This window comes from Mastigoproctus giganteus, chromosome 12 (assembly GCF_048544385.1).
Source record: "Mastigoproctus giganteus isolate SK-2022 chromosome 12, ASM4854438v1, whole genome shotgun sequence".
Taxonomy (NCBI): Eukaryota; Metazoa; Arthropoda; class Arachnida; order Uropygi; family Thelyphonidae; genus Mastigoproctus; species Mastigoproctus giganteus.
Window position 1 is genome coordinate 31782129 of NC_143586.1, and position 27043 is coordinate 31809171.

General features: G+C 37.0%; 1 protein-coding gene across 1 annotated transcript in view; it reads left to right on the top strand.

Moving 5' to 3' along the window:
• Positions 1–27043, top strand: part of LOC150076854 (poly(A) polymerase type 3-like) — a 341061-nt gene that overhangs the window by 92549 nt on the left and 221469 nt on the right. The window contains exons 4-6 of the mRNA XM_090386405.1: positions 529–610; positions 8231–8340; positions 26628–26681. Of these exons, the coding sequence (XP_090242531.1) occupies positions 529–610; positions 8231–8340; positions 26628–26681 (246 nt within the window). The remainder of the gene's footprint in view (positions 1–528; positions 611–8230; positions 8341–26627; positions 26682–27043) is intronic.

Genomic DNA, 27043 nt, shown 5'->3' on the forward strand with positions numbered 1-27043 from the left:
AGAAACTCCAGGTGTGTTTGACCGTGTCTGCCAATCCATGCTGTGTCGGTGTCACGCATGCATCGTGTCTCATGGTGGAACCTTCGAGCATCTGTTGTAACATCATGAAATGCATCCATCTCATACTCCATTGTTAATATTATGTCAAATAAATGTTTACCACTAATTACTGTCTTGTGTTATTTCTGCTTCCTCTGTTACTACTTTCCCGTGACGTTTCCGGTTATGTGTTCCTGTGCAATTCACATTCCTTTAGATGTTACCTACCTTCCCTAAACGTTTGTACCAATATTTTTGAGACACCCTGTATTGGGAGGGGGAACATTTTAAATTTAAAGGTTGTTAAAGAAGATAAAACTGCAATGAACATGTGTTGGCAGATAGTTATGTATAAAAAAAAGTTACTTTTGTACAGTGATAACTTTTAATATTTTGAACTTCTATTATTTTTTAGCCAATTTTAAAACATTTTCATCAAACTTGCCTTTAGATAAGCATTGCTTATCACTGAGATTTTCTCTCTTGCAGAACATGCCTGCAAATGTTGCCGAAAATGTAGGAGGAAAAATATACACATTTGGTTCTTACCGTCTTGGTGTTCATACAAAAGGTACGTTATATTATTACCATGATGTTGTATTAATATCATATTTTGAAACAGTTGAGTAATAAAACAGGAGAATAATGAAATTTGACGATAATCATCTAAATCTGTTATACCCAATGGATGTATATGTCACCATCATCATACAAATCAGCCCTACATTAATTTTTTCCATGCTATGTGATTTCCTGTTACTTCTTCAGCTTGCTAAAGTAGTGCCCTTTCCTCTCATGCTTAATTTAATATAATTTCATTTTGATCTGCATTTGCCTCTTACTATTAATTTTTTATTTGAATATCTATTTGACTGATATGCCTTCCCCCCATCATTTTTATATGTATATACCCTATTTTAAGGGAAGTTTGTTTCACTTATTTTTTTTTCCCATATTTTTTATTTCCTCATTTGTAATATGACCTGTTGAATGATTTCTGTCTGTCTCAGCAGAGCAAAAGTACTCTCCCAATCTTGACAATGAGATTTTGGATTACACAGGCATCAGACTTTTCCCAAAACACTTAACAGAATTTTTTAGTCAAAATGCTCCCCCTCCCCAATACAGAAAGAGTTAATCTCATACTGGACCCTGTTACAGACTTTATCTTGGACACCGAATGAAACATACCTGTGTTCAATAGTAGTCCAACTTTCATGAACCTTCCATTCACTCACCTTCTAATAATTGCATTAAAACAAACGATAGCATCAATATGTGATCCCCAAGGGAGGAGGAAAATGGCATTTGGCCAATGTCTTTAACCACTTCCCACCCCATGGTGGAAAGGAAATCTTTTAAGTTCTGATCCTCTATCATTGGAACTTCCTCTTCCCTACAGTGTGCAGCCTGCATTAGTCTATAGGCACAGTGATCTTATATGAAGTCAAATGTTGATTCACCTTTTCCAGTTACTGAATATAAAGCTCCATAAAGTCATTAAATTGGCAACAGACAAATTATGAAGTAATAATCTGTCTGTTTATCCGAGGGTGCCTCACCACCTTATGACATGCACACCATGAGGAAAGCAAAGAAAATAGACAATGATAATTACCAGATCCCTATTCCAATGATGATAGTGGCTTGTGAGTTCACCCTGATCGGGGTGACCGGATAAGACAGAAGATATCTGCTCACTTTACCACAAAAGGCAGTATAGCTCCTGAATCAACAAATCAAATCCTGCTTCCTGCATCTCCTTGAATGAGCTGGGAAGCAATTTTAGCACACTGCCCATTGACTTGGAGTACATTATAACAGGTGTTATTTTTATTTCCCTCCATATTTCTCTTTTTGACTAACTCCACAGTTCTTATATTCAGAACAGTTACTTTCCACAGCCATGTGATCAGATGGCAGCTTCTTTTTCTTTCAGCAATTGATCCACCTTGGTGGTTCATTGAGAATATGGCATTCAAGTCTTCTTCTTCCATGAAGAGAATATGCTATTCAGCTAACATTGTTTCTTGGTAGAATGCTGGTTTAACTGATACTTGGAAAAGGCTTGTGAAAACTCGAAGAGAATACCAGCAGTCTGGATGCATGGGGGATGCCGAGCTGCGAAACCAATAGATAATTAAATCTTATGTAGACATCAGGAATGACTATTCTCGGAAACTTAATAGTGTTAAGAAATAGTTTTGGTAGGACTCTGTGAGTCATCATGTTAACCAGGACCCATGGTCATCTATGTACTACATAATTGCTGACAAAATAAATATGGACAATATTGTCTTCACAGTGAAGGGCAGGAACCAGAGAGAGAGAGAGAGAAGGGGACGAGAGAGAGAGAGAGAGAGAGAGAGAGAGAGAGAGAGAGAGAGAGAGAGAAGAGGGGGACGAGAGAGAGAGTGAGAGTGAGTGAGTGTGAGTTGGGCTGAATCCATCTAGTATATCTTAGTTCAGTTGTTTCCTAGAAATAACAGTTTGTATGTTTCGGTTTTACAGAAACAGTTTGCTTCTAATGATGCTTTATATATTTTTATGATGATGTCAGAGATTTTCTCTCTTGTTTGAGTTGAAAGATACAGTGGATTTGGTCAGGGATTATAGGGAATTGCCTTTCATCTGCTTCAACCCGATTTGATGCTCTAATAACTCTTGTTTTAGGGATGGAGTTTTCCCTTTTATTTGGAAAGACTCAGTTCTCAGCATGATCCTGAAGAACCCAGAGAAGCCACTGGATGAATTCAGTTCATATTACCCTATAGCCATTTTGCCTATTTTTGGCAAAATTATTGAACGACTCATACTGTGGCACTTGCAAAGCTAAGAGGTTATGTTCTACAAGGCAGTTTGGCTTTAAGAAAGGTCATTCTGCTAAGGATGTCATATATAAGGTGATCAGCCTTGTTAATGAATACCGGGGCTAGATATATTTAAGCATGTGTTCAGTGCTCTGTGGTGGGATAGTATTGTCTGCAGGGCTAGGGATGCCCTTTATCCCAGCAATCTCTATCATTCTCTGAGGGATTATATGGGAACAGAAGTGTGCAATTGTTAGATCAGGATATAACCAAAGGTCTATCCAATTGAGTGAGATTGTCCTTGGGGTCGATTGTGGGCCTTCCATGTGGAACATTGTCCTGACGAGTTTATGGAAAATGAACTGGTTTATCTGTTATGACTGTTTTTGTGCCCATTATCACCTATGCCTCCAGAGTTTAGTGTTCAGAGACCACTGAGGTTGCTATTAAAAGGCACCTTATTAGTTTGCAGCAACTTGCTGTACTGGAGATAACCCATGTGTGTAGAACTGTTTCATCCAGTGCCTTGTATGTTATCTCTGCCAAGTTGCCCCTGACTAGTTTTTCAGGTTGGTGTTATGTACTTTAGATGAGGGATTTCTATTGAAGTTTGAGGTGCCCAGTTGGTTGGGCAGCAGATGGTCCTGTGAATTTACCAGCTGAGAGAAGACACAAATGAATGATGAGTTGGGATACATATGGTATACATGTTGAAATAACTCTGAGAAAGTCAGTGAAGCTTATTCCTTTTCCCTGCTGTCTTGATTGTGTTTAAGAGACATGGGTTGCCGACCGGGCTAGCCGAGTGGGTAAAGTACCTGCCCGGCAACCCAAAGGTCGCGGGTTCGATTCCCGCCTCGGGCTTGGATCAAAGTACTGCAAAAACCTTGGGAGGTGCAATATGGCCACAGAAGCCGATGCGCCAACAACTACCAAATCAAAAAAAAAAAAAAAAAAAGAGACATGGGTTCTCCATTTTAGACTTTGAAGCCTGTTTCCTTTTGACCAGAAATGGGTTGAGGTTTAAGCTTTGTCAACCAGGATTGGCTGTCTGGACTGTATGGGTATTTTGATACCCTCTCCACATTATACTCTATTTTGGCTTGTTTGCTGAATTACAGTCTTGCCTAGAGATTAAGACTGATTCTTTCTCTGTGATAATATTTCTTTGTTCAGTACTCAAGAGGTTTTCTAGAGTGCTTAATACTTTTGTTAAAGCCATTTTTTGTGGGATAAATAATATGCTAGATGTATAGGCCCACTTCAATGTTAGTAGGGATGATAATTCCAGGCACCAGATGACATCTGTGTCATTCCCTACTACAGAGGCCAGGTTCTCCTACACTGGCAGTTTTGTGTTGTACGAGGGGTGATCATTCAGTTCACGGACTGGTGCAGGATTTTATGTTTACCATGCGAATTTTTCATAACTGCTGCTAGAGGTGCACTCCCTGATCATTAACAAGCAAACTCTGTAGTATCACGTAGTATCATGTCGGACATACAGATTGAACAGCGATATGTGATTCGTTATTGTGTCAGGCGGGGCTTAAATGCATCAGAAACAGTTAAAGCGATAAATGAAGTGTATGGTATTGAGAGTCTTGATAGGATTACTATATTTAAAGCACAAGCAATTCAGTGAAGGCCATGGGTCTGTTGCAGATGACCCAAGACCTGACCTTCTTCCTCTGTAACTCCTGAGCAAACTGCAAAAGCCCAAGAAATCTTGGATGAAGATAGGCGAATTACATCATGAATTAGCTGTTAGAATATCCATTTCATACGGTAGTGCTCACAATATTGTGAAAGATCACCTGAAAATGTCACTAATCTGTGCTCGCAGAATTCCACATAATTTGACTCCAGAACCAAAATAGCAAAAAGTAGACTTGTGCAGAGAAATGCTTGATCGGCTTAAATTGAATAGTGACGTGCGATGAAACTGGAATTTTTCACTGTGATCCAGAGACAAAACGACAGTCCAGTTAGCGGATGCATTCTGATTCACCAAGACCTAAGAAATTTCGAGCTTTTTGTTTGGCTGACAAACAAATTTTTCTTATATTTTTTGACATAAAAGGCATTTTTGTTACACATTTTGTGCCTTGTGGAACATCTACACCAGTGGTTCCCAACCTTTTTTGACTCTCGAATCCCTTTCAACATATTTTTATGAACCCCTAAACCTATATTCTCTGAAATCATATAATAGTACTGAATTTTTATTATAAAATATTTCAGTACCACATTTTTATAAGCGATATTGGGCAATAACAAAAATTATTTTTACGTATTATTTATACTTCATAAATCAGTCCAAACTAGATTTCAAACAGGCTAAGAGCAGAAAGCTTTCTTCTTATCCAAATGGTAGCTGAGCATTCTGGTCTCTTGCCAGAGCTATTGGTCGCAATTTTTGCCTATCTCTGCCTCCACCTCTGTCAAAACCAGATGGATCCATTGTCACTTCAGCCAAGGATAAAGGAGCAATAGTGTGTAGCACACGCTTCTTGATTAGACCGGGGTTCGAGCCCTTGACCACCAAATATGGAGGATGTGGAAAGGTTAGGGAATGACCACCGCATATCCCCAGAGCAATATGGCCTTAGTTGCTAATACTTCTAAAAACCAAATAACAAACAAACAAACAAACCAAGGATAAAGCTGACCTTGCTAGCATCCCATTTTTCTTCCAACTCATGTATTAATGATCTTTGTAAAACCCCTCCCACCATTCCCAGCACGTTCCATTCAATGCCTCCTGTGGTCTTCCATCAAAAAGATGTCAGAAGGATTTTGATGAATCTTGATGCTAAGAAAGCTCTGTGTCCTGATGGTATTTCTTCGCTTGTTCTCAAATCCTGTGCTCCTGAACTTACTCCTGTTCTTTGCTGCCTTTATTCACTTTCTTATTCCAAAGGTGTTTTTTCTTCTTGGAAATTTGCTCATATCCAGCCAGTTGCTAAAAAGGGCGACAAATCCCTCCTATCCAGTTATCATCCCATTGAAATTACTTCTACTCTTTCCAAAGTAATAGAGAAATCAATTAACTGCCAACTCTTAAACTATCTAGGAACCTTCCGTCTAATCAACGATCGCCAGTATGGATTCTATCAGTGTCAATCCACTGGTGATATGCTGGCTTATGTTACCCATCTGTGGACAGATTCAATGGAAAGGTTTGGTGAAACTCAAGCCATTGCTCTTGACATTTCAAAGGCCTTTGATCATGTTTGGCATAAAGGTCTTCTAAAGTAGAATATTTGAGAAAAAATCAACTGTTATACACTTCTGTAAAATTCATTCTCTTTAACTGGTTCTATATTTAAACTACTTTTCTGTATGTATTGTTCAAAATTTCTAATTTTTAGGCTTAACCCTAGATAATAAAGTAGACTTTAACATATACTAAAACTTCAAACTATCTGCCTATCAAAACTTGTACAACTTTTGTATTTAATGGCCTGGGGAGCAGGCTGACAAATACACATTGCTATAGTTATATAAAACAATGATAGAGCTCAGTTGAAATCCAGATCTCCTGCATATGATTCAGCTAGATGGAGCTTGTTACATTGCCTAACTATTTACCACAGTGCTTTTTGCGTATATCTAGGAGCCTTTAGAACTTTACTAGTTTACAGCTTTTGTTCAGTCTCCACTTCATCTTCAATTAGATTATCTGCCATCTTCAATTAGATTATCTGCTCTGCATGTGTGATGCTGAATCATAACACCCATACTGGTCCTTTATTTGTGAATAAAAGACCAGAGATCACTGTGGGTGATTAACTATGATCACAAGCTGAATGAAAATAAACCAGTGGGATTGCATCACAGATGCTTACTTCAAGTTTGAGAAATATATTTCTGTCACATTTCTACTGCGAAAATTTATTTTTATTTTGTTACACAGAGCATTAATAAAACTACAATAAATAAATTAGCTTTCGGCTGGGTGGCAGCCTTCATCGGATTAAAATACTTGAATGGCAGTTGGAATAGAGATGCACTGCCAGGATGGTGCGTGAGGCACGTGGTTAATTGTTTGTTGATGTTTGTGGCTGTGACGTATGGTGGTGACGTGGCCAGCGTTTGTCTATGGATAGAATTACTGACTCTGTGATGGGGTTAACTTGACAACCACTGTTCCTGTTCAAAGCGGTGTCCGAGCATTTTATATTTAGCGATTCCAACCAGGTACGCCTCAGGTAATGGTGGGACCTGTCCACAACCACGACATCGCGGTGTGGGTCGATGTCGTGGTGGGTTGTCCAAACATGCTCGGCGATAGCTGAGTGTTCTACATCTGCCAAACGGATCATCCTTTTATGTTCTGAGAGACGTTTCTCGAGTCGACGTCCAGTCTCTCCAAAGTAGCAGCTCGTGCAGTCACGGCAAGAGATGCGATAGACCAAACCACTCTGTAGAAGGGTGGGGACAGGTGTTTTTATGTTGGAAAGGAGAGAACGCAGTTTCTTGCCTGGGAGTTGGATGCACTTTATCCCATGCGATCTTAGGATTCTACCGATCTGCTGTGACAGGTTGGGGTAGTATGGGATGAATGCCCTCGTGGATGACTCGTCACTGTTGGCGTTGCTGTTGGTCGTCACGTCGCGTGCTTGTAGATCACACCTGTCAAGGACGTCGATGGGGTAGCCACACCTCTTAAGGTCTACTTTGACTCTGGTGATCTCTTTGCGTCTTTCATCTGCGGAGCTGGAGTGTGTCCAGGCGCGAGTTAGCAAGGTTCGGGCAGTTGAGAGGAGGTGGCCCCGTGCCACCTCCTCTCAACACATCACATTTCTTCTTATCACATTTCTACTGTAGACGTAAATTCAGCAGTTCTTTGGCTGCTGACTGTGCATTTATCACTCTCTTATCTTGCAAAATAGATAAAAAAAAAAAAAGGATATATAAACAATTATTATGCAAAAGGCTATGACTGCATAACCTTAAAAATAGAAATAAATTTTGATAGCCATAGCAAACTGCCAAAAAAAAAAAAAAAACTTATGCATATACTAGAGGCTCCTGTTTATCACAGTATTGGTACATGCTTATGTAATGCATTTAAGAAACAGTTAAATATAAACAGAAATTTTTTGTTACATAGTGTAATAATACATATATATTTTTTACTTATTACAGTTGTTTTTAAAGTTTATTTTACTTGTGAAAGCTTGATTTCTAAACTATATGCTTTAAGATAAAGTAATTATGGATAACTTACCACAGACAGGGAAATGTTTGGTAAAACCCACCAGGAATTTTAATCAAGTTCCTTGAGTGCATGATAAGTTGCCTTATTTTAAATATTTGTATAGATGTTATCTTTTAAAGTATGGCTTTGTTGTCTGATTTTGACTGTTTCTTAGGTGCTGATATTGATACACTGTGTGTAGCTCCAAGGCACGTTGATCGATCAGATTTCTTTGGCAGTTATGTCGAATTGTTGAAGCAGCAACCTGAAGTCAAAGATCTAAGGGTAAAGACTTATTTATATGCTCCTTTATCATCTAATGTAACCTATCAAATGTTGTTAGTAAAATAGAAGCCCTCTTATCTCATGTGACCAATGATCACGTGAGATGAGGTGTTAACCAGTAATTGGTTAACACCTCATCTCACTAACATTTTCATTGCTAGCTTGACATATATGCCCTCTGTGAAAAAGTTTGGTGTCAAGCTAATCTGAATTGGAGGGGGCAAAAACATTTTTGGGCCTCTTTCTCGCTAGGCTTAATTAGTCAGTCACTGCTGAAGGTTGCTTGATAGAAATATCCAGTTTTTATTCTGTCAGATAGGTTGAAAGTTCTTTTAAAGTCATTGAATTTTTCATCCAAGGGGATTAAAAACCCATGACACGGTTAATGTATTAATCAAAAAAGTTGGTTAAAGTGGGAAATCATAAAAAAAAGTGTATATATATATATATATATATATATATATATATATATACACACACACACACAGTGGATTCCTGTTATTTGGGCCACTGGTTAATCGGGTCAGCCGTTTATTTGGAGCAAATCTTAAAAAAACAGAACCCAATCGAGAAAATAGTCAGGGTTTACTTCGTTTAATTGGGGCAGGAGACCGCAGCACTGGAGATTACCCTACGATTATCTCCGACCGTACCACGTGGTTCGGTCAGATTTCTGGAGGTCACAACAATAAAACAATTAGCAGTCACCTGTTTATTGGGCTTTTCTGTTTAGTGCAATCTATCATAAACGGATAGTAAACTCGATCTTATTGAATTTGTGATAATACTAACAGCTAGAATTCTGTGGGTTATTGGTGAAATGTGTTTACACTTTCACGGAATCTTCAATCATATAAAAAAATTAATTTTCAGAATCTTCTCTTCATTCCTATTTTTAAAGCTTCGTAATTTGTTACTCCATTCTCACTTGCACGTATCGTGTTACTTGCAATTCATGTGTGTGCCGTGTTCTTTGTTATTGATTGCTTATCTTTTTACTGTTTTAAATTTTAACCCCCACCCACAAATGTCAGTGAACAGAAATGTCAACTAGTTAGTATGTACATATTACAGTACGTATTAATTATTCCGATTATCATGTATATTCTTCCGATTTTCAGGTATTATTTAATTTTTTAATTTTAATTGGTAAGGTAATAAAGGGTTAAATTTGTGCTTAATATATCTTTACTTTTATAAACTGTGGATAATATTCTTACTATTTTTGCTAATTAGAATAGCTGTTTAATAGTACTGTATTAAAATTCAATTCACAAATGTGATCACAATGACTGGTGCTTACTACACATCGTATAGTGAACGGAGCTTTACTATGGTGACTCCATCGTAATGGGATCAAATCCTGTTACGATGGAGTTACGGTTCACTCCATTGTACAGTGAACCAATTGTAAAGCAGGAGTCCATTGCATTTTTAACTTTTTTTACGTGAAACTTCGGATAATTGGGGCAGCCGCTTAATCGGGCCAAAATGCAGTAGTCCCGATGTGTCCCCAATAACCGGAATCGACTGTGTATGTATATACCTTAAGTATATATATATATATATATATACTTAAGGCTCATATATATATATATATATATATATGAACCTTAAGAAGTATTCAATTAATTTAATTTTAATGAGTCTGGAATCAGTAATTTTCACATGTTTAGGTGGTAGAACATTGTTTATCAGCATACCCCCTCAGCCCTTTTTATAAACTTCACATTGTTGTTCAGGTTGTTCATTCACATTGTTGTTCATGTAATGTAAAGCTGTATTTAGGGCATGTTTGGGTGCTGCAGGAGAAATTTTTGGCCCTGGATTCTGTTCGTTTTTTTTTTTTTTTTTCTTTTTTTTCCCATATTTACCTCTATTTGTTTCCATCATCATTGTCTGTATGATCTCTGCATTATCCATAATTTCATTTTCTAACGAATTGGTCATGATTCATTTTGCAGTTCAGGACTTTTTATAACTGCAATTACAGGAACTCCCCGACTTAAGTAAGGGTTGCATTCTGTGGAACGCTACGTAAGTTGGGGAATTTTCCTCATGCTTGTGCAGCACTCGCAACTGTACTTGCTGAATTGATTGAATCAAAAAAGAAGTATTTATTGTATTTATTCAATTTTTTATCTCATGCGCAAGGAAAATTACAAAAGTGTGTAATTTAAAAAAAAATTCAAAAGTATAAAATTACAAAAAAAGAGAGGAGATAGGCATAACATCAGTAAGTTTTATCTCTCAAGCATCATTGCCAGAATCGACGTCTTCAGCTTATGAGTACGCCGCTGCGGAGGTTGAGGGCTGTGGAGATTTAGAAGAGGTCAACCGCTCAACCTTACGAAAGAACATATTAATGGATGACTGGACGGTGGCTTTTATCTTTTCATCTTAGATTTCTTTGTAGCAAGCAAGTATATCATTTACCCCTCTGTTAACCTTTAAGAATCGTTCGCTGCCGGAATCCATCTTCTCAAACCTCGCCATTGCCATCTCTCTAGTGATGAAGTTTCTCGGCTCCTCATTTGGTTCATCTTCAGCTTCGTCAGCATTTTCTTCTTTCACTATCGCTGCCTGCAAGTCAATAAGTTCTTCGTTAAATAATTCCTTCTCTTCTTCCTCTATTAACTCCTCCACGTCTTTGGCATTAACTTCCAATTGAAGTAGCTCTGCAACCTTTACAATCTAATCTGTAACCTCTTCATATGATTCGTCTTTTTTGAAATCCTTCAAAGCTTTTTACGTACCATGTGCATATTTTCCTCCATGCGCCATTTAAACAACTTTTAGTAATTTCTGCCCAGGCCTTATTAATGTTTAAGATGGCATGGTAAATATCGTAAGATTTCCAAAAGTCACATTAACATAAAATTTTTCTCATCGCCTACTGCAGACAATGCCTGATCAAATGTTGTGTGTAAATAGTATGCTTTTAAATTCGAAATATCACCCTGATCGGTTGGATGAGTGAAGTCTTGTTTGGCGGTAGAAATATGACTCACATTCGAATTGAAATCATCTAGATGCGTAAGATGTTCAGGAACACTAATAGAAGCAAAATCGTGAAAGGACGTCATTGTCTTTACAATATTTTTCAACCTTGGGAATGAAGCAGCATTTAAGCCAATCCTCAAAGAGAGAGATTGTTGTTATCCATGCTCTCTGATTCGATCGGAAATGCACAGGTAGGGTGGCTTTATTGATACCTTTAAATTCACGAGAATTTCCAGAATGGTACACAAGCAGTGGTTTTAATCTGTCATCTCCCGCTGCATTAGCCCAAAGCAGGAGCTTGGACCTATCTTTTGTTGCCTTGAAACCTGGCATTGTATTTTCCTCTTTGGCAATGTATGTTCGATCCGGCATTTTTTTCCTAAACAGAGCAGTCTCGTCAATGTTAAAAATTTTCTTAATTGAATAGCCGCCTTCATCCATAATTTTTTCCAACACATCACAAAATATCTCTGCTGCTGCAGAATCAGCACTGGCGACTTCACCGTATACTTTAACGTTGCAGAATCCAGCGCGATGATTGAACCTGTTAAACCACTCATTGCTTGCCACAAACTTGGGTTGGGGTTTGCCGTACTTATCCTTAATATCTTTATAAATACTGTTGCTTTTGCTTGAATGGTCATTAGACTCAAGGGCACTCGCTTCTGAATCTGATTTTCCATCCATATTATTAACAGCTGTTCCATTTTCGATATAGCACTTGAACGCTGTTTTGTGATCACTATTGATCTTAGTGCGTTGATCCTTTGACATGTTCTTTTATACAACCACTGTCCTATAAAATAGTAATCGCTGTTGAAGCAGCGAGACCCAATTCCTTGAAATAGATGACAAACTTTGCTGCTTCCTACTTCTTAATTGTTTTCATCTTCATTTCTAAATGAATTTTGTTTTGTTTTCTGGCACTACCACCACTTGCAGTTTTCGTTGGATGCTTTCCGTTCATCATTGTAATATGTAAATAGGAATGAAGAGAAGTTTCTGAAAATTTGTTTTTTATATGATTGAAGATTTCAGTGAAGGGGAACACATTTCACCATAATAGCATAAAAACCCACACAATTGCAGTGATCGGTATTATCGCAAATGCAATAAGATTGGGTTTACTACCCGTTTATAATTAGATGCACTAACAGAAAAGCTCAATAAACCGGAAAGTGCAAATTTTTTATTGTTTTTTGGTGGTGACCTCCAGAAACATGCTTTAGAAAAATATCACAAAGGTGTTCAAAATTGATTCTTATAACGGGAACATATAATAACGATGAAAGGATAGTGCAATTTGCATTATAAATATTACCTTTTAGAGAGATAAATAGCTCAGTAATATAGCGAAATTTTCAACTTCCAAGAACTTTGAACGAATTACAAAAAAAAAAAAAAAAAAAGTGTCATTGGGTTCACATTACAATATTTTCATGATACCTCCATTTATTCCTATGGGATGCAGAATACGTTTCCACAAATTTTTTAAGTTTGCACCAGCTGGCAAAAACTTAGATAAAGTCAAAAATCCGTAAGTCGGGATTTCTATGATGATGTTGGTCCTCCACTTGCAGCCAAAACAGCTTGTACCTGGCAATGCATGGATGCTGCAAGATTTCTAAATGTGTCTTGTGGTATCTGGTACCAACACGTAATTGCAGATCCTTTAACTGCTGTAAGGTCCATGGTTGAGACGCTGTAGTTCGGAGTTGCTGTTCCAATACAAACCACAGATGCTCGATGGGATTGATGTCTGGGGAATTTGGAGGCCAGTGCAATACCTGGAAGCCTTCCTCGTGTTCTGTGAACCGGTCTCGAACAATCCAGGTGGTGTGGCCTGGTGCGTTATCCTGCTGAAAGAGCACTGCCAGAGGAGAAGACGGTTGCCATGAAAGGGTGTACCTGGTCAGCAATGATGTTTAGGTATGTGGTAGACGTCAGAGTACCCGGCACATGGAGACTGGACTCAGGGTATCCCAGCAGAACGTTGGACAAAGCATGACACCGCCGGCGGCGGCTTGTGTTCGTCCCACGGCGCATCCAGGCACCATCACTTTCCCACGTAAATGATGCACACGTACCCGGCCGTCCACATGGTGCAACAGCAAACATGATTCGTCGGACCAGATGACCATCTTCCAATCACTCAAGGTCCAGTTTCAATGCATGCATCCCCATTGTAAGTGCTGTCGCCGGTGAACCGTGGTTAGCATGGGCACTCTGAGCGGCCTGCAGCTATGCAGCACCATTTTCAGCAGGGTTCAATGTGCTGTGTGTTGGGACACATTACTCCCGTCACCAGCATTCCAATTACCGGCAAGTTGCACCACAGTCGCTCTTCTTTTGCCACGTACCATCCAGGAGAGCCTTCTCTCACCTCAAGCATTGATGAGCCGTGGTCATCCAACACCTCGCTGGCGGTTCTTGGGTTTCCCCTCTTCTGATCACTTTTGGTAGGTACTAACCATGGCTGGCCGTGAGCACCCCACCAGCCATGCCGTTTCTGATATGCTCTGACCCAGTTGTCTGGCCATTACAGTTTGGCCTTTGCCAAACTCGCTTAAGTTCGCTGCATTTCCCATCTGAAGAACAAGAGTAACTGATTAATGGATCTTAGCACCAGGTGTTTTTTATACCGTGTCCCAACCTGCACACACGCTGTAGTTCACTTGCAGTTGCTTCGATTTGCATGACTCGCTGGTCATAATATTTTGGCTCATCGGTGTAGATATACAGCAGGCCCCTGTTATAACGTGGTTCGCTTTACGCTGATTCGCTATAACGCTGTTCTTATATTATAACCCATATCTGACTATAATGCTGTCAAAACTCACTATAACGCTATTTTACTAGCATACAGATTGAATTTTTGGCAAATCCGTCTTCAGTCCAGTCTGTTTTGAACCTTTTTTTTTTTTTTTTTTTTCTTGGCAAAAGGAGAAAATAGCCACAATGAAATTAACTACAGTAATTATTTTTATAATTTCTATGTACAAAATTGAAACTTTCAATATGCTCTGTTTTCTTGGTGTGGATAGTTTCAAGGGAGAAATTCTTTTTTAGTACACAAGCTGAAAAAATTTACCATCCAGTGTCATATGCTGTTACGAAGTCTGCATTTTCTGTTCTGACCTGTAATAGAAAGATACTAAATATAGATTTACTCCCTATCTCTTCTTTTGTTTTACTGTGGGAACTATAACTTGCGAAATGTTTTTCACACAATCAATCCCATGAGTGCTAAATGCGGTGCTGTTTCTTGTACAGTATTCTCTTGTCTTCTGAACTCCTCTGACCTTGTGGTCACCCGAAGTACATAAAATTTGTTTGTTTTACTGTTTTGGAAATTCCATAAACATTCTCCATGACTCACACCATAATTTATTACAGTATTTTCGTGCAATAAACAACCATTTGATTTTACTGCACGGTAAAATCGAACTTTTCAGATAAATAAAACATTTGTCACCGTCTTCAGCTCACTTGCCAGAGGAATTATGGATATCGTTCAGTGCATACAGTGTTAGACATACAGACAGTTTACTGTACTCGAACATCGTATCACAATCAGTGCAGCGCAGTTACATTTGCAGAGAGTTATGGCGGATAAGAATGAAAAAGCAACAATGTCTGGACGCGGTGCAAAGATTGGAAAGGTAAGAAAAACATTGAGTTTGAAAATTAAATTAGACGTTTTGAAGAGAATTGATTCCGGTCAAAGACAAGTGGATGTGTGCAATAATTTAGGACTGGCAGGTTCAACTGTAAGAACAATCATAAAAAATAAAGAATCAATTTTAGCAGCTGGAAAAACAGCTGTTCCCCTGCAGGCAACTAAATTGACCAGGGCTAGGCCGGCTATTATGATTGAAATGGAGAAACTTCTAAATAATTTTATTGAAGACAACATTCAACGTAGAATTCCGTTAAGTTCAATTATTATTAAAGAAAAAGCGAAGAGCCTATATGAAAATTTAAAGGAAGCTCACCCCGAAAAAAAATGTGGAACCATTTAACGCTAGTAAGGGCTGGTTTGATAGATTTAGAAAGCGCTATAACCTGCACAACGTAGCAATACAGGGAGAAGCTGCAAGTGCAGATCAACAAGGAGCTGAAACTTTCAAAAAAGAATTTGTTAAAATTATTGAAGAGGGATGTTATACTGCTCAACAAGTTTTTAACATAGATGAAACAGGTCTTTTTTGGAAACGAATGCCTAAAAGAAGTTTCATATCAAAAGAAGAAAAAAACATGCCAGGCTTCAAAGCGGCGAAGGATCGGTTAACTTTGTTGTTGGGTGGTAACGCTGCGGGGGATTTTAAATTAAAACTCCTTTTAGTTTACCATTCCGAAAATCCAAGGGCTCTTAAAGGTTTAGCTAAATCAAACCTACCTGTCATCTGGAAGGCTAATAAAAAAGCTTGGGTAACCAGATTGCTTTTCATTGATTGGTATGCTGAGTTCTTCTGTCCTGCAGTGGAAAAATATTGTGCAAAAAATAGCATTGGTTATAAAGCTATTCTAATCATGGACAATGCGCCAGGACACCCAAGCAAAGAGAGCTTAGAAGACTTGAACAATCACATAAAAGTTTTTTACATGCCTCCAAACACTATGTCTCTGATCCAACCAATGGACCAAGGAGTAATTGCCACATTTAAAGCGTACTACATAAGGAACACCTTTTCCCAAGCTATTAAAGCCATCAACACTGAAAATGTACCGAGTTTAAAGGAGTTTTGGAAATCCTATAACATTAAAACCGCCATCTACAACATTTCAAGTGCCTGGGATGAAGTGACTCAGAAAACCATGAATGGAGTGTGGAGGAAAGTTTGGAAAAATTGCATAAAGCATTCCCAGGAACCTGATGATTCCGTTGAAAATGTTAAAACACAAATTGTTGAGCTCGGAAAAGAAGCAGGATTACACAAAATTAACAAAGACATCGTACAAGAGATGATCGACAGCGACAGGGATGGCCTCTTTAATGAAGAACTAATGGAAATTATAAAAGAACAAGAGCTTGCTATTGAGGGAGATGATGATCAAGATACTATAGATGAAGAACTGATGAAGTCACTGACTGCAAAAGGACTTAGTGAAGCTTTTGAACACTTCGAAAAAATGTGTGATTATTTCCGGGAGAATGACCCTGACATGGAACGAAGTGCCAAGGTAATAAGAAATTTGAAGAAAGAAATGAATCCCTACATGTTGTTGTACAATGAGAGGAAGAAGGCCAAAGCACAACCCAAAATCGACTCATTTTTCAGTCTAAAGATACGAAAGCTCGAGAGCACAGGGCCATCGAATTAATAAATTCATGATTTTCGTTAGTTAATTACCTCATAATTATGTGTATATAATGTAGAATATTTTATATGTACAAAATTTTGAATATTAAATATTTTTAATCGACATTGGTGCATATTTTCACTACCATTTATTATTGATTAGAAAATATCCTATGGAATAGACCGCAAATCACAAATACATATGTTACCTTATGGGAATATGGCACTCGCTTAGCGCGGATTCACTTAGCGCTCTGTTTTCCCGGAACGAACTATCAGCATTAAGCGGAGGTCACCTGTACAGTGGATTCCAATTATATGGGACAAATCTTAAAAGAACAGAACCAGATCGAGAAAATATCCAGGGTTTTCTTTGTTAATTGGGACAAGATGCCGTTTAATCGGGGCAGAAGATCGGAGCACTTGAGATTACACTACAATTGTTGCTGACCATACTACTTGATCTGGTTCGATTTCTGAAGGTCACAACCATAAAACAATACAAACAATTAGCAGTTTCCAGTTTATTGGGCTTTTCTGTTAGTGCAATCTATTATAAACCGAGAGTAAACTTGATCTTATTGAATTTGCTTGCAATAATACCAACAGCTGGAATTCTGTGTGTTTTTACGTTATTATGGTGAAATGTTTCCCCTTCCATGAAATCTTCAATCATATAAAAAAACAAATTTTCAGAATCTTCTCGTCATTCCAATTTTTTAAGCTTACTCCATATCTCACTTGTACGTATCATGTTAGTTGCAATTTGTGCATGCTGTGTTCTTTGTTATTGATTGCTTATCTTTTTTAATGTTTTAAATTTTAATCCCCCCACCCCCACCCAAATGTCAGTGAACCGGAATATCAACTAGTTAGTATGTTACAGTCCGTATTAATTACGCTATGCATGTAAGAGTAAATTTATTTTTATTTTGCTAACCTGTGGAAAATATTCTTTCGATTTTCGTATATCATTTAACTTTTTAATTGGTAAGGTAATAAAGTGTAAATCTGTGCTTAATATATCTTTACTTTCATAGCCTGTGGATAATATTCCTCCTATTTTCGCTTTTCAGAATTGCTATTTAATAGAATTAAAATTCAATTCACTAACGTGATCACAGTGACACACGCTTACTACATATCATATAGTGAACTCTACTTTACTATGGTGAGTCCATCGTAACGTGATTTGATCTCACAGAGAATCAATCATTACGATTGATACTGTATTTTTAACTGTTTATGTGAAACTTAGCATAATGGAGCAGCCGCTTAATTGGACCAAAATGCACTAATGCTGATGTGTCCCAAATAACCGGAATCCACTATATATATAATTCCATTGCATTTAGAGAACCAATTTGCCATCTAATAGTGCTAATAAAAGAATTTTTTTTATCAGATTAAAATGAATCAATTTTGCAAAAAAAAGAAAGGGGAGGGAATGCAATTTTCAGTACTTTTCAATATCACTGACACATAAAGAGATAGCTATTTTGCATTATCATTATATAAGTTCTTTCATAATAATGAAAGAAGATAGAATTGATGAACATTTGTTCCTTGGTTAGGGAACTGACAAGTACATGAGGAAGCATGAAATATAACAAATTATATAAAGGCATGCTTGAAATTTAACAGTTCCTTAAGGCAGTGTGTGGAGTGTGAGAGGATATTCAGCCAGGTGGAAAAAAAAATTCAAATATCTTTCTGATACACTTTTTGAAATGCTCTTGACGGCAAATTCTAAATAACAGTGCCTGCCTTCATATCCTAACATTTATTCATGGCAACAATCAATTCTGTCCATTTTTAGGTGTATTAGCATGTATGCATAAAGTGCCTGTTTTCTTTCTATGTCTGTCCATCTGATGTAATGACAAAATTGCCAAATAGAAGTGACAATTCTTATTATTATTATTTATTTTTATTTATTTATTATCTCTCTATACATTAAAAAAGTTTTCCTCCTAATGATATTTATTCAAGGTAGTGGGAAAAGAGGGTAGGACAATTACGTCTCTACAAATGCGTAGGTAAATAATTACATTGTTTTGTCTTCTATTGAAAGACAACTGCCTCCATAACGATCACCAACTGCCTGCACGTACTTCCCTGTCTAATACGTGACCATACCCGGCATCATTTGATGTTCCATTGTAGTGCCAGCTGATGAAGGGACCCAATATAGTTGGTATACAGCAGACTGTCAATTTACCAGGATCGGATTAACCAGGTCACTTCAAGGCTCCAACGCTTCTTGATTAGACCGGGGTTCGAGCCTGTCACCACCAAATACGGAGGATGCGGAAAGGTCAGGGAATACCACCGCATATCCCGAAGCAATATAGCTTTAGTTGCTAATGCTCCTAAAAACCAAATAACATAACAATCAAGACTCCAAATAAAAAAAATAAAAAAAAACCAACTAGAAATCATAATTTTTTTTTTTTTTTAGAAATCGCAAAAATGATGAGTAAACGCAAAAGAGTTGCGCTTTCAGTTAAACAAAGATTTGAAATTATTCAAAAGTTTGAAAACAGCGCATCCGTTAAATCTCTAATGAACCATTATAATGTTGGTAACCAAACGCGACATTGAAAAAAATAAAGGGAAGCTATTAGATTTAAAATTGACATTGCAAAAAATAAAGGGAAGCATCGTATTGGACAAACGAGTAGTAGGTGGTAAGTTTTTTTTTTATCTATTGCCATTTTTTTTTACGTAGGTTGCTGAACATTTTTCGATACAGTAAGTCCCCAACTTACGCAACTACAGATTTACGTAAATTTTTTTTCACTCTATTTTTTTTTATTTTTAGGATTGTAAAATTTAAAACAACAAAAAAAAAATAATAATAAGCAATCTATAACGACGATCATGGCATGCATAAATTGCACAAGTGAGATCGGAGTAGCAAGCAAAAAAATAGGAAAAAAGAGAAGATTCTTACAATTATTTATGGTTTTTTTTTTTTATATGACTGAAGATTTCAGTGAACGGGGCACACAATTCAACATAATAACGTAAAAACCCACAGAATTACAGCTATCGGTATTATTATCGCAAATGCAATAAGATCAAGTTTACTGCCCGTTTATAATAGATTGTGCTAACAGAAAAGCCCAATAACACGGAAAGTGCAAATTGTTTCTGTTTTTTGTTGATCTCCAGAAATTACTTTAGTAAAATGTGAGCTTGTGCGGGGTGATAATAGTGAGTTTTTGCCTGTGAAGTTCTTTACAGAAACTTTCATTTTGACCATTATCATGGTGCCAACTAAGAGAATAAGTGACAGCGGTACTAGTACATCAACTAGCAAAAGGAAAGCGATCAATTTGGATCAGAAAATTAAACTAATAAGAATGTATGAAAATGGTCAAACATTAACAAGTATCGTGCTGAATTCAGATTTGTCAATAATAATATAGTAGCAATATGTTACTAGTCATTGACTAAGCCCCTTAGTTATTATTAATATATTTTTCATACGTAGTGACTATCCATATCTTGTATATTGTGTAGCTGGAGCACTAGATATATTTTGTTGCTACGCACTGATTAGAGAAATGGATGGTAGATGCTCAAGAATGAAATGGTCTTGAAGAAATTAAGTTTGTAATTAATTCCAGTATAAACATTAAATACATGTTATACAGTGGGCCATCGATTTAGCAGACTAATTGTGGAAAGGGGTGTCTGCTATTGCTGAAAGTCCGTTAAATTGAATGTATTTTAAAAACATATATTAATAACAAGCTTACAATGTAAAGGATGTATTAAAATGTTATTATAATGTATAAGTGTGAATAAAATATAATGTACATTGAGTAATTTATACATACCACTAAAACATCTGTTAAAAATATAAAAATAAATTTACAACAATAACCAAACTTTATTTTAATTAAACACATCAAAAACTATACAATGTAACTAATGGAGTGTTTCCACCACTTTTATTATTATTATTTTTTTTTTTTTCTTAAAGCTCACACAAAGTTGTTTTCAATGTGAAAATTATTTTTTTTCATTTAAATCCATTTTAGAGGGGAAAAATACTTCAAAATTCTTAAACTCCATTGAATAAAAAACATTAAAAAAAGATACATAATATTCAATATTAACTTAATTGAAAGAATCACAATTTTCAGAGTCGGAAACAACTGTCATATGGAGGGAGAGGTGGTAATTCCTTGCTGGTAGAGGGTTCTGGTGAAACAGGTCCAGTTGGTGAAGTGGTCTTGAAGAAATCATCAAGCTTCAGTTGCCTTACACCTTGGTGCTGCTTCCTTATTACCATAGATCGAAATTCTCTAAAATATTCATAATAAAGAAGCACACCAGGGTCTGATGATGATTCAATATAATGTATGATATCATCCATATGTTGTTTTAAAACACAATTTAGAATGAGGTGCAACTGATTCTTCATCTTTGTCATTGTCCTCTTGTTTTCCATGGAGAGGTGCATTATAGCCTTAGATGCTAATGCAGCATAAAATCCTAAAACAACATCATCTCCATGAAGAACATTTTCTGCAATCTCTACCTCAGAAAAAATTTGATAGCCTGGATCACCTTCATTTTTGAGCCACTGTTCCCCCATCATTCTCAGTTGTATTTTTGTTGCTGCCCCTCAGAAAAGTGTCCCGAAAATTAGACACCTCAACTCCCTCAAAGTCCATTTCAGGTTCTACGTCATACAACAACTTCTTCCAAGCATTGGCTAAGGTAGCTAAGGTAGTAATCTTCATATCTTCCCTCGCAGCTGATAAGTTGAAGATAGCGGATCTGATGTATGCATGTAAATTTTGCAGTGTCCTGATGCCTCTTGTATCTTCTGTTTCTTCCAAAACAAAAGTCACCTCTTCCCAAACCTTCTTCCTATACAACCTCTTACATGCAACGATTACGCCCTGATCCATCAGCTGTATCAGTGAAGTAGTGTTAGGAGGCAGAAAAACACTTTTAATTCTCCCATCCCTGCTAACTAACCTCTCAGCATTAGGGTGTTATTTGTTATTTGGTTTTTAGGAGCATTAGCAACTAAGGCCATATTGCTCCGAGATATGCGGTGGTCATTCCCTGACCTTTCCGCATCCTCCGTATTTGGTGGTGACGGGCTCGAACCCCGGTCTAATCAAGGAGCGTGTGCTACGCACTGCTGCTCCTTCCCACCTGGCTACGGAGGCGCCTACATTAGGGTGAGCAGGTACATTATCTAGCAGTAAAATAGCCTTTATTTCATTAGAAGGAATTTTCAGCACATCTGTCTGATAGAAGAAAGACAGATGTGCAATGCTATCAGATATAAATAGATTCTAAATTTTTCTTTTATGACAGAAATTTTTTGTCCGTTAAATCCGAAGTCTGTTAAATTGAGGGCCTACTATATTTCAATTTTATTAAGGTCTAGGAAGAAATAAGTAAACTGCATTATCCAGCAAAACGGTCGTAAAATGAAAAGTCATAAAACAAGACTAAATTATAATGTAATTGAATGAGATAGGTTCCAAAATTCCCAAAATTTTCCCAAGTATGTACTAATATTTCTGTTCTTTATAAATAATTAAATATTTTAAACATTTAATGCATGTTTTATTTATACTTGTACATAAAACAATTAATAAAATAAAATTTTAACTTACTTTGGTCCTGTGGAGTCATCTCTTGAGTATGTATTTACTTCACTGATATTTTATGTGACAATGGCATAATGGAACAACATTAATGGGAGGTTCCTGGTTGAGAGTCATCAGGTTCTGAGGGTTCCTTTCACTTCTTTGTCAAGAACTGTAGTACTGACGTCTGGCATGACACAGTAGGGCTTCAACATCATGTTGACACCTGGATGCCATGTCTACATTCCCAATCAGGATTATTATTACAAAGTTCATCAAATGCACTAAGAATTTTGGTAAGAGCACTCTGAATAAGTTTCGTTTTTAATGTTCTGATTGGCTCCAACTCCTGACGTAGCCCAGTGGTCAAGAGTGAGAGTGCATAGCACGCATTCCTTGAGTGGACCGGGGTTCAAGCCCGTGACTACTAAATACGATAAATATTTGTATTGATGATTTATTGTAAACTCTACTGACTTGGTTGTTGTGCCGGAGTATAAACAGAAAAATTTATTTATTTCACTCCATCCGGTGTGTCAGCCATGTGTTGTTGAAGTTGCACAGTCAGTTACTCCAATTCCTCCCTCGAAAGTGGCTCACCGTGACTCTCCAGCAACTGGTCAACATCATCTGGATCAGCGTTGTCAGTGCTAACATCTTTAGCCACTTCCGAAATTATCTAAATCCTTACAAAATCAGTCACTGTTTTGGGCCACAGTTTACACCAGATGCCATTCATTCAGGACTGTGACACATCCTCCCAGGCAGAATCAATGTTTGTGATGACATTCAGGATGTTATACAACTTCCAGTAGTTCCTCACAGTTATATCAGACTGCACAGCTGCCTCAATAATCCCTTTGAAAGTCGTATGCAAATAATACGCCTTAAAGGTCACAATTACACCCTGATCCATCGGTTGCAAAGGTGAAGTTGTATTGGGAGGTAAAGGTAAATGCACAACCTCAACTTCCAAATGGTTATTGTGGATTTCTTGGAGGTTGGCTGGGTGTCCCGGGGCATTGTCCAGCACCAACATGACTTTGGGAGGCAAGCCATTTGCTGCACAAAACTGAGCAACCTTTGGACAAAAGTACGAGGTGTACCATTTGCTAAAAATTGTCTGAGCCACATGCCCTTCATTACACGAGGCATCTCTGATTGGTATACCAACATCGGTTTAAGTTTAAATGTTCCCGATGCATTGCCACCCAGAAGCAATGTCAACTGATCTTTTGCAACCTTCAAACCAGTGGAAGACCTCTCCTCATAGGCGATGTACATCCTACTTGGCAATTTTTTTTCAATAATGCCCCGTTTCATCCAAATTAAAAACTAAATCAGGGCGGTAGTTGCCTTTGTCTATTAAGTGTTTAAATTTGGAAGGATACTCTTCAGCCACCACAATGTCAGCACTAGCAGCCTCACCAGACACTTTCACATTGTGAATTTTAGGACGGTTTTTAAACCGATGAAATCACCCATTGCTGGCCATAAATGTTTCAATGCTACCAGACTCCTCACATATTTTATCAAATGGTGACTTTGCATTGCCCAGAATTACCACCTGTGTAACAGGAACATTATTTTGGTTCATATTGTCAACCCACAACACTAACAGTTTCTCCATTTTTTTCCATTGTTTCACTGAATGAATAAGTTGTTCTGGAGGATGACACACTTGTTATCTATCCCTGTGTGTGTGTACGCTTTATTTTATCGACATTGTTCATAATCGTTGATACAGTAGAAGGGGATAAACTCAACGCCTTACACACATCCGACCGATGCTCACCAGACTCCATGCAACAAACCACACCCAATTTCTCCTTAATTGTTAGTGTTTTACACTTTTTTTGGCACCCCCTTCCCCCGGAACAGCCACTTCCCTATGTTTAGAGCTCATGGTTACACAAAAATTATTATTATTAATGAGAAATAGCACTATAATAACACTGTGTAACCCATTAACAATTGAGGGAAAATTCACAATGAAACCAAGATGGCGCACTGAACGTAAACAACTCTTAGTGTCGCTATCATTCCACCCACAAAAGAAATGCCTAGTGTGTGTTTGGACTCGCAGGCATTGCTGCAATGCGTTACTGAGTTGCAATCCCCCCATTTTTTAACAGGCACACACAAATTGCAACTAACACGATTCGCGTGGAGTAACAAGTTTACGAAGCTTAAAAAAAAAAAAAAAAAAAAGGAATGAAGAGAAGTTCTGAAAATTTATTTGTTTTTTATACGATTGAAGATGGAAGGGGAAACACATTTCACCATAATAACGTAAAAAACCATACAATTTTAGCTGTCGGTATTTTTGCAAATGCAAGAAGATCGAGTTTACTAGCCATTTATAATTGCTTGCAGTAAGTAACAGGAAAGCCCAATAAACGAGAAAGTGCAAATTGTTTTTATTGTTTTATGGTCGTGACCTCCAGAAATGTGCTGTAGAAAAATATCAAAGGTGTTTAAAATTGATTCTTATAACGGAACATATGGTGAAAGTGTAATGCATTTTAATGATTTGAATTGGTAACTAATACAATTTACAAACCATGCTCACAACCTTTTATACTGTCTTAAAGTCATGCTTGTGACCTTAAACACGATATTTTAGAGAGATAAATAGCTTAGTTATACAGCGAAAATTTCAGCTTCCTAGATCTTGAAACGAATTACCAAAAAACAATGTGTTATTGGGTTCACCTTACGATATTTTAATGATACAACGGTGTCTCTGTGAATTGATTAATATCGTAAAGCGGGGTACACTATTGTATAGCTACAAACGTGGTTTGGAATGTATTATTTATGAATGCTTAACATTCATTTTTTGCAATTAATGTTCATATTTTCAATTTTGTTGATACTTGGGGGAAAAAACTCGTTAACCCGGAAACTCGTAAAGCGAGAACTGCCTATATTAAGAACTTTAGCTGTGTGGATAGAGTAGATGAAGAGCACAAAATTGCTGAAATTTGGGCACAGTCTCAAAGACCTTGAGTGCTTGCCTCCAGGTTAACTTGTTTAGGAATATTGCACATTTCATGTAACATTAAGGATTGTATTTAATTTAATTAGATACTGGTCTCATAGTGTAATGGTGGTATGTCAGGACCTTGACAGTGCTGTAAACCTGCAGGGTTTCAGGATATCAGATTGTTGCTAATTCCTTTTGAAAAATGTGAAATGATTTCATAAAAATTTAATGATTCCTGGGACATAGGTCATTAAAACATCAGAGCAGATAATTTACTTTTTCTGATGGTTACATGTATAAGCATTTAAAATTGTTGTGTGCCTACTTGATAGTTATCATTTATTTATCAAAATTTTAATGAAAAGTTCTGTGAATTATAACTTGCTAAGTGTTATGAATGAAATGCAGGAAGGAATGTTATTACCAGGACTTTCCTCCATGCGTTCTTAGCTAGAATTAACTTTCCTAAACTGCTCTGCCATCTGTCACTCATCTTGGAAAATCTGGGTTTGATTCTCATTCAGCTGGAAGAATTTCTAAAGTTCTCTTCATTCAAGGCTGCAGTTAGTTGATTTCATATGAAGTGTAGGAGTTCCCTGTGCATTTTTCTTGCTTTTCTTGCTACACAACTTGCAAATCAGCCAGTGAACACATGCTTCTAAGACCATAATACATTCATGGTTTTAACAGCATGCTTAGAGACTATCAAGAATACCAATAGTATTCCTAAAACTGTTCAAGGCAGGTAGCCTAATTATCACATTTAAAAACTTGGTGTATTTATTTTATATTTAACAGAACTGTGTTGTATAAAAAATTATAGAAAAATTATAGGGGGGGGGGGAGGAACTGGAATAGCTCATTTGATGCAGGACTTTACTCCATCTGCATAGGATCAGCTAACTACAGCTCTGATTGAAAAGGCCATTAAGTATTCTTCCAGTCACCAAGAGGATTATCCTGTGAGGTTTTTCCCCCCAGCTCTCTAACATGAATATCATCCAGTGAACACCCACTTTTATAATTCCATGGTACATATAGTGATTCATCTGATATTTTATGGCATTTAACTTCTTTCTTATGGATATCCGAAGCACATTTGTAACCTCAAGATGGCAAATGGAAACAAGTTTATTCTAACACCCAGAACAGTCTCTTCAAATTGGTTATTTTTACCGTTAACACAAGCAAAATTTGGTTGGCATATCTTATTTTCCTTTGCTAATATTCCATTTAACAGAATTCCATGTGCCAGCAATATTTATTTTTTTGCGTTACTTTGCTTGTTTTTATTGTTTTAAATCTCACAATAACTTTGTGGTATTCACGTGTGACTGTTAACAGATATAATTAATCATTTTTCAGGCTGTTGAAGAAGCTTATGTACCTGTAATTAAGATGACATTTGATGGGATTGAGGTAAGTTGTTTGGATAAGGGGACAAATATATGAATGGGAATGATATTCTCTTAGAATGTTTAAATATTCTTTGTTATTTTTGTAGAAACCAATAGGATTTTATTTAAAAGAAAAATTTATGGATAAATGTAAGTTTTAAGATTACATAAAATTTATGTACCTTTCATCTTGTGTAACAAAAATAAGGGGGGGAAAAGCCCCTTTGGAGTAAATTTTTATTATAGCTTTAAAATAAATCTGACACGAACATTTCATGTTATGTGAATGGTAATTGAATTAAACATTTGAGATTCTAGTTTGTTACCATGGGCTTAGCAAACTGAAATTTAAATAATAAGAAGAAATGCATGTTTCTTCTGCTT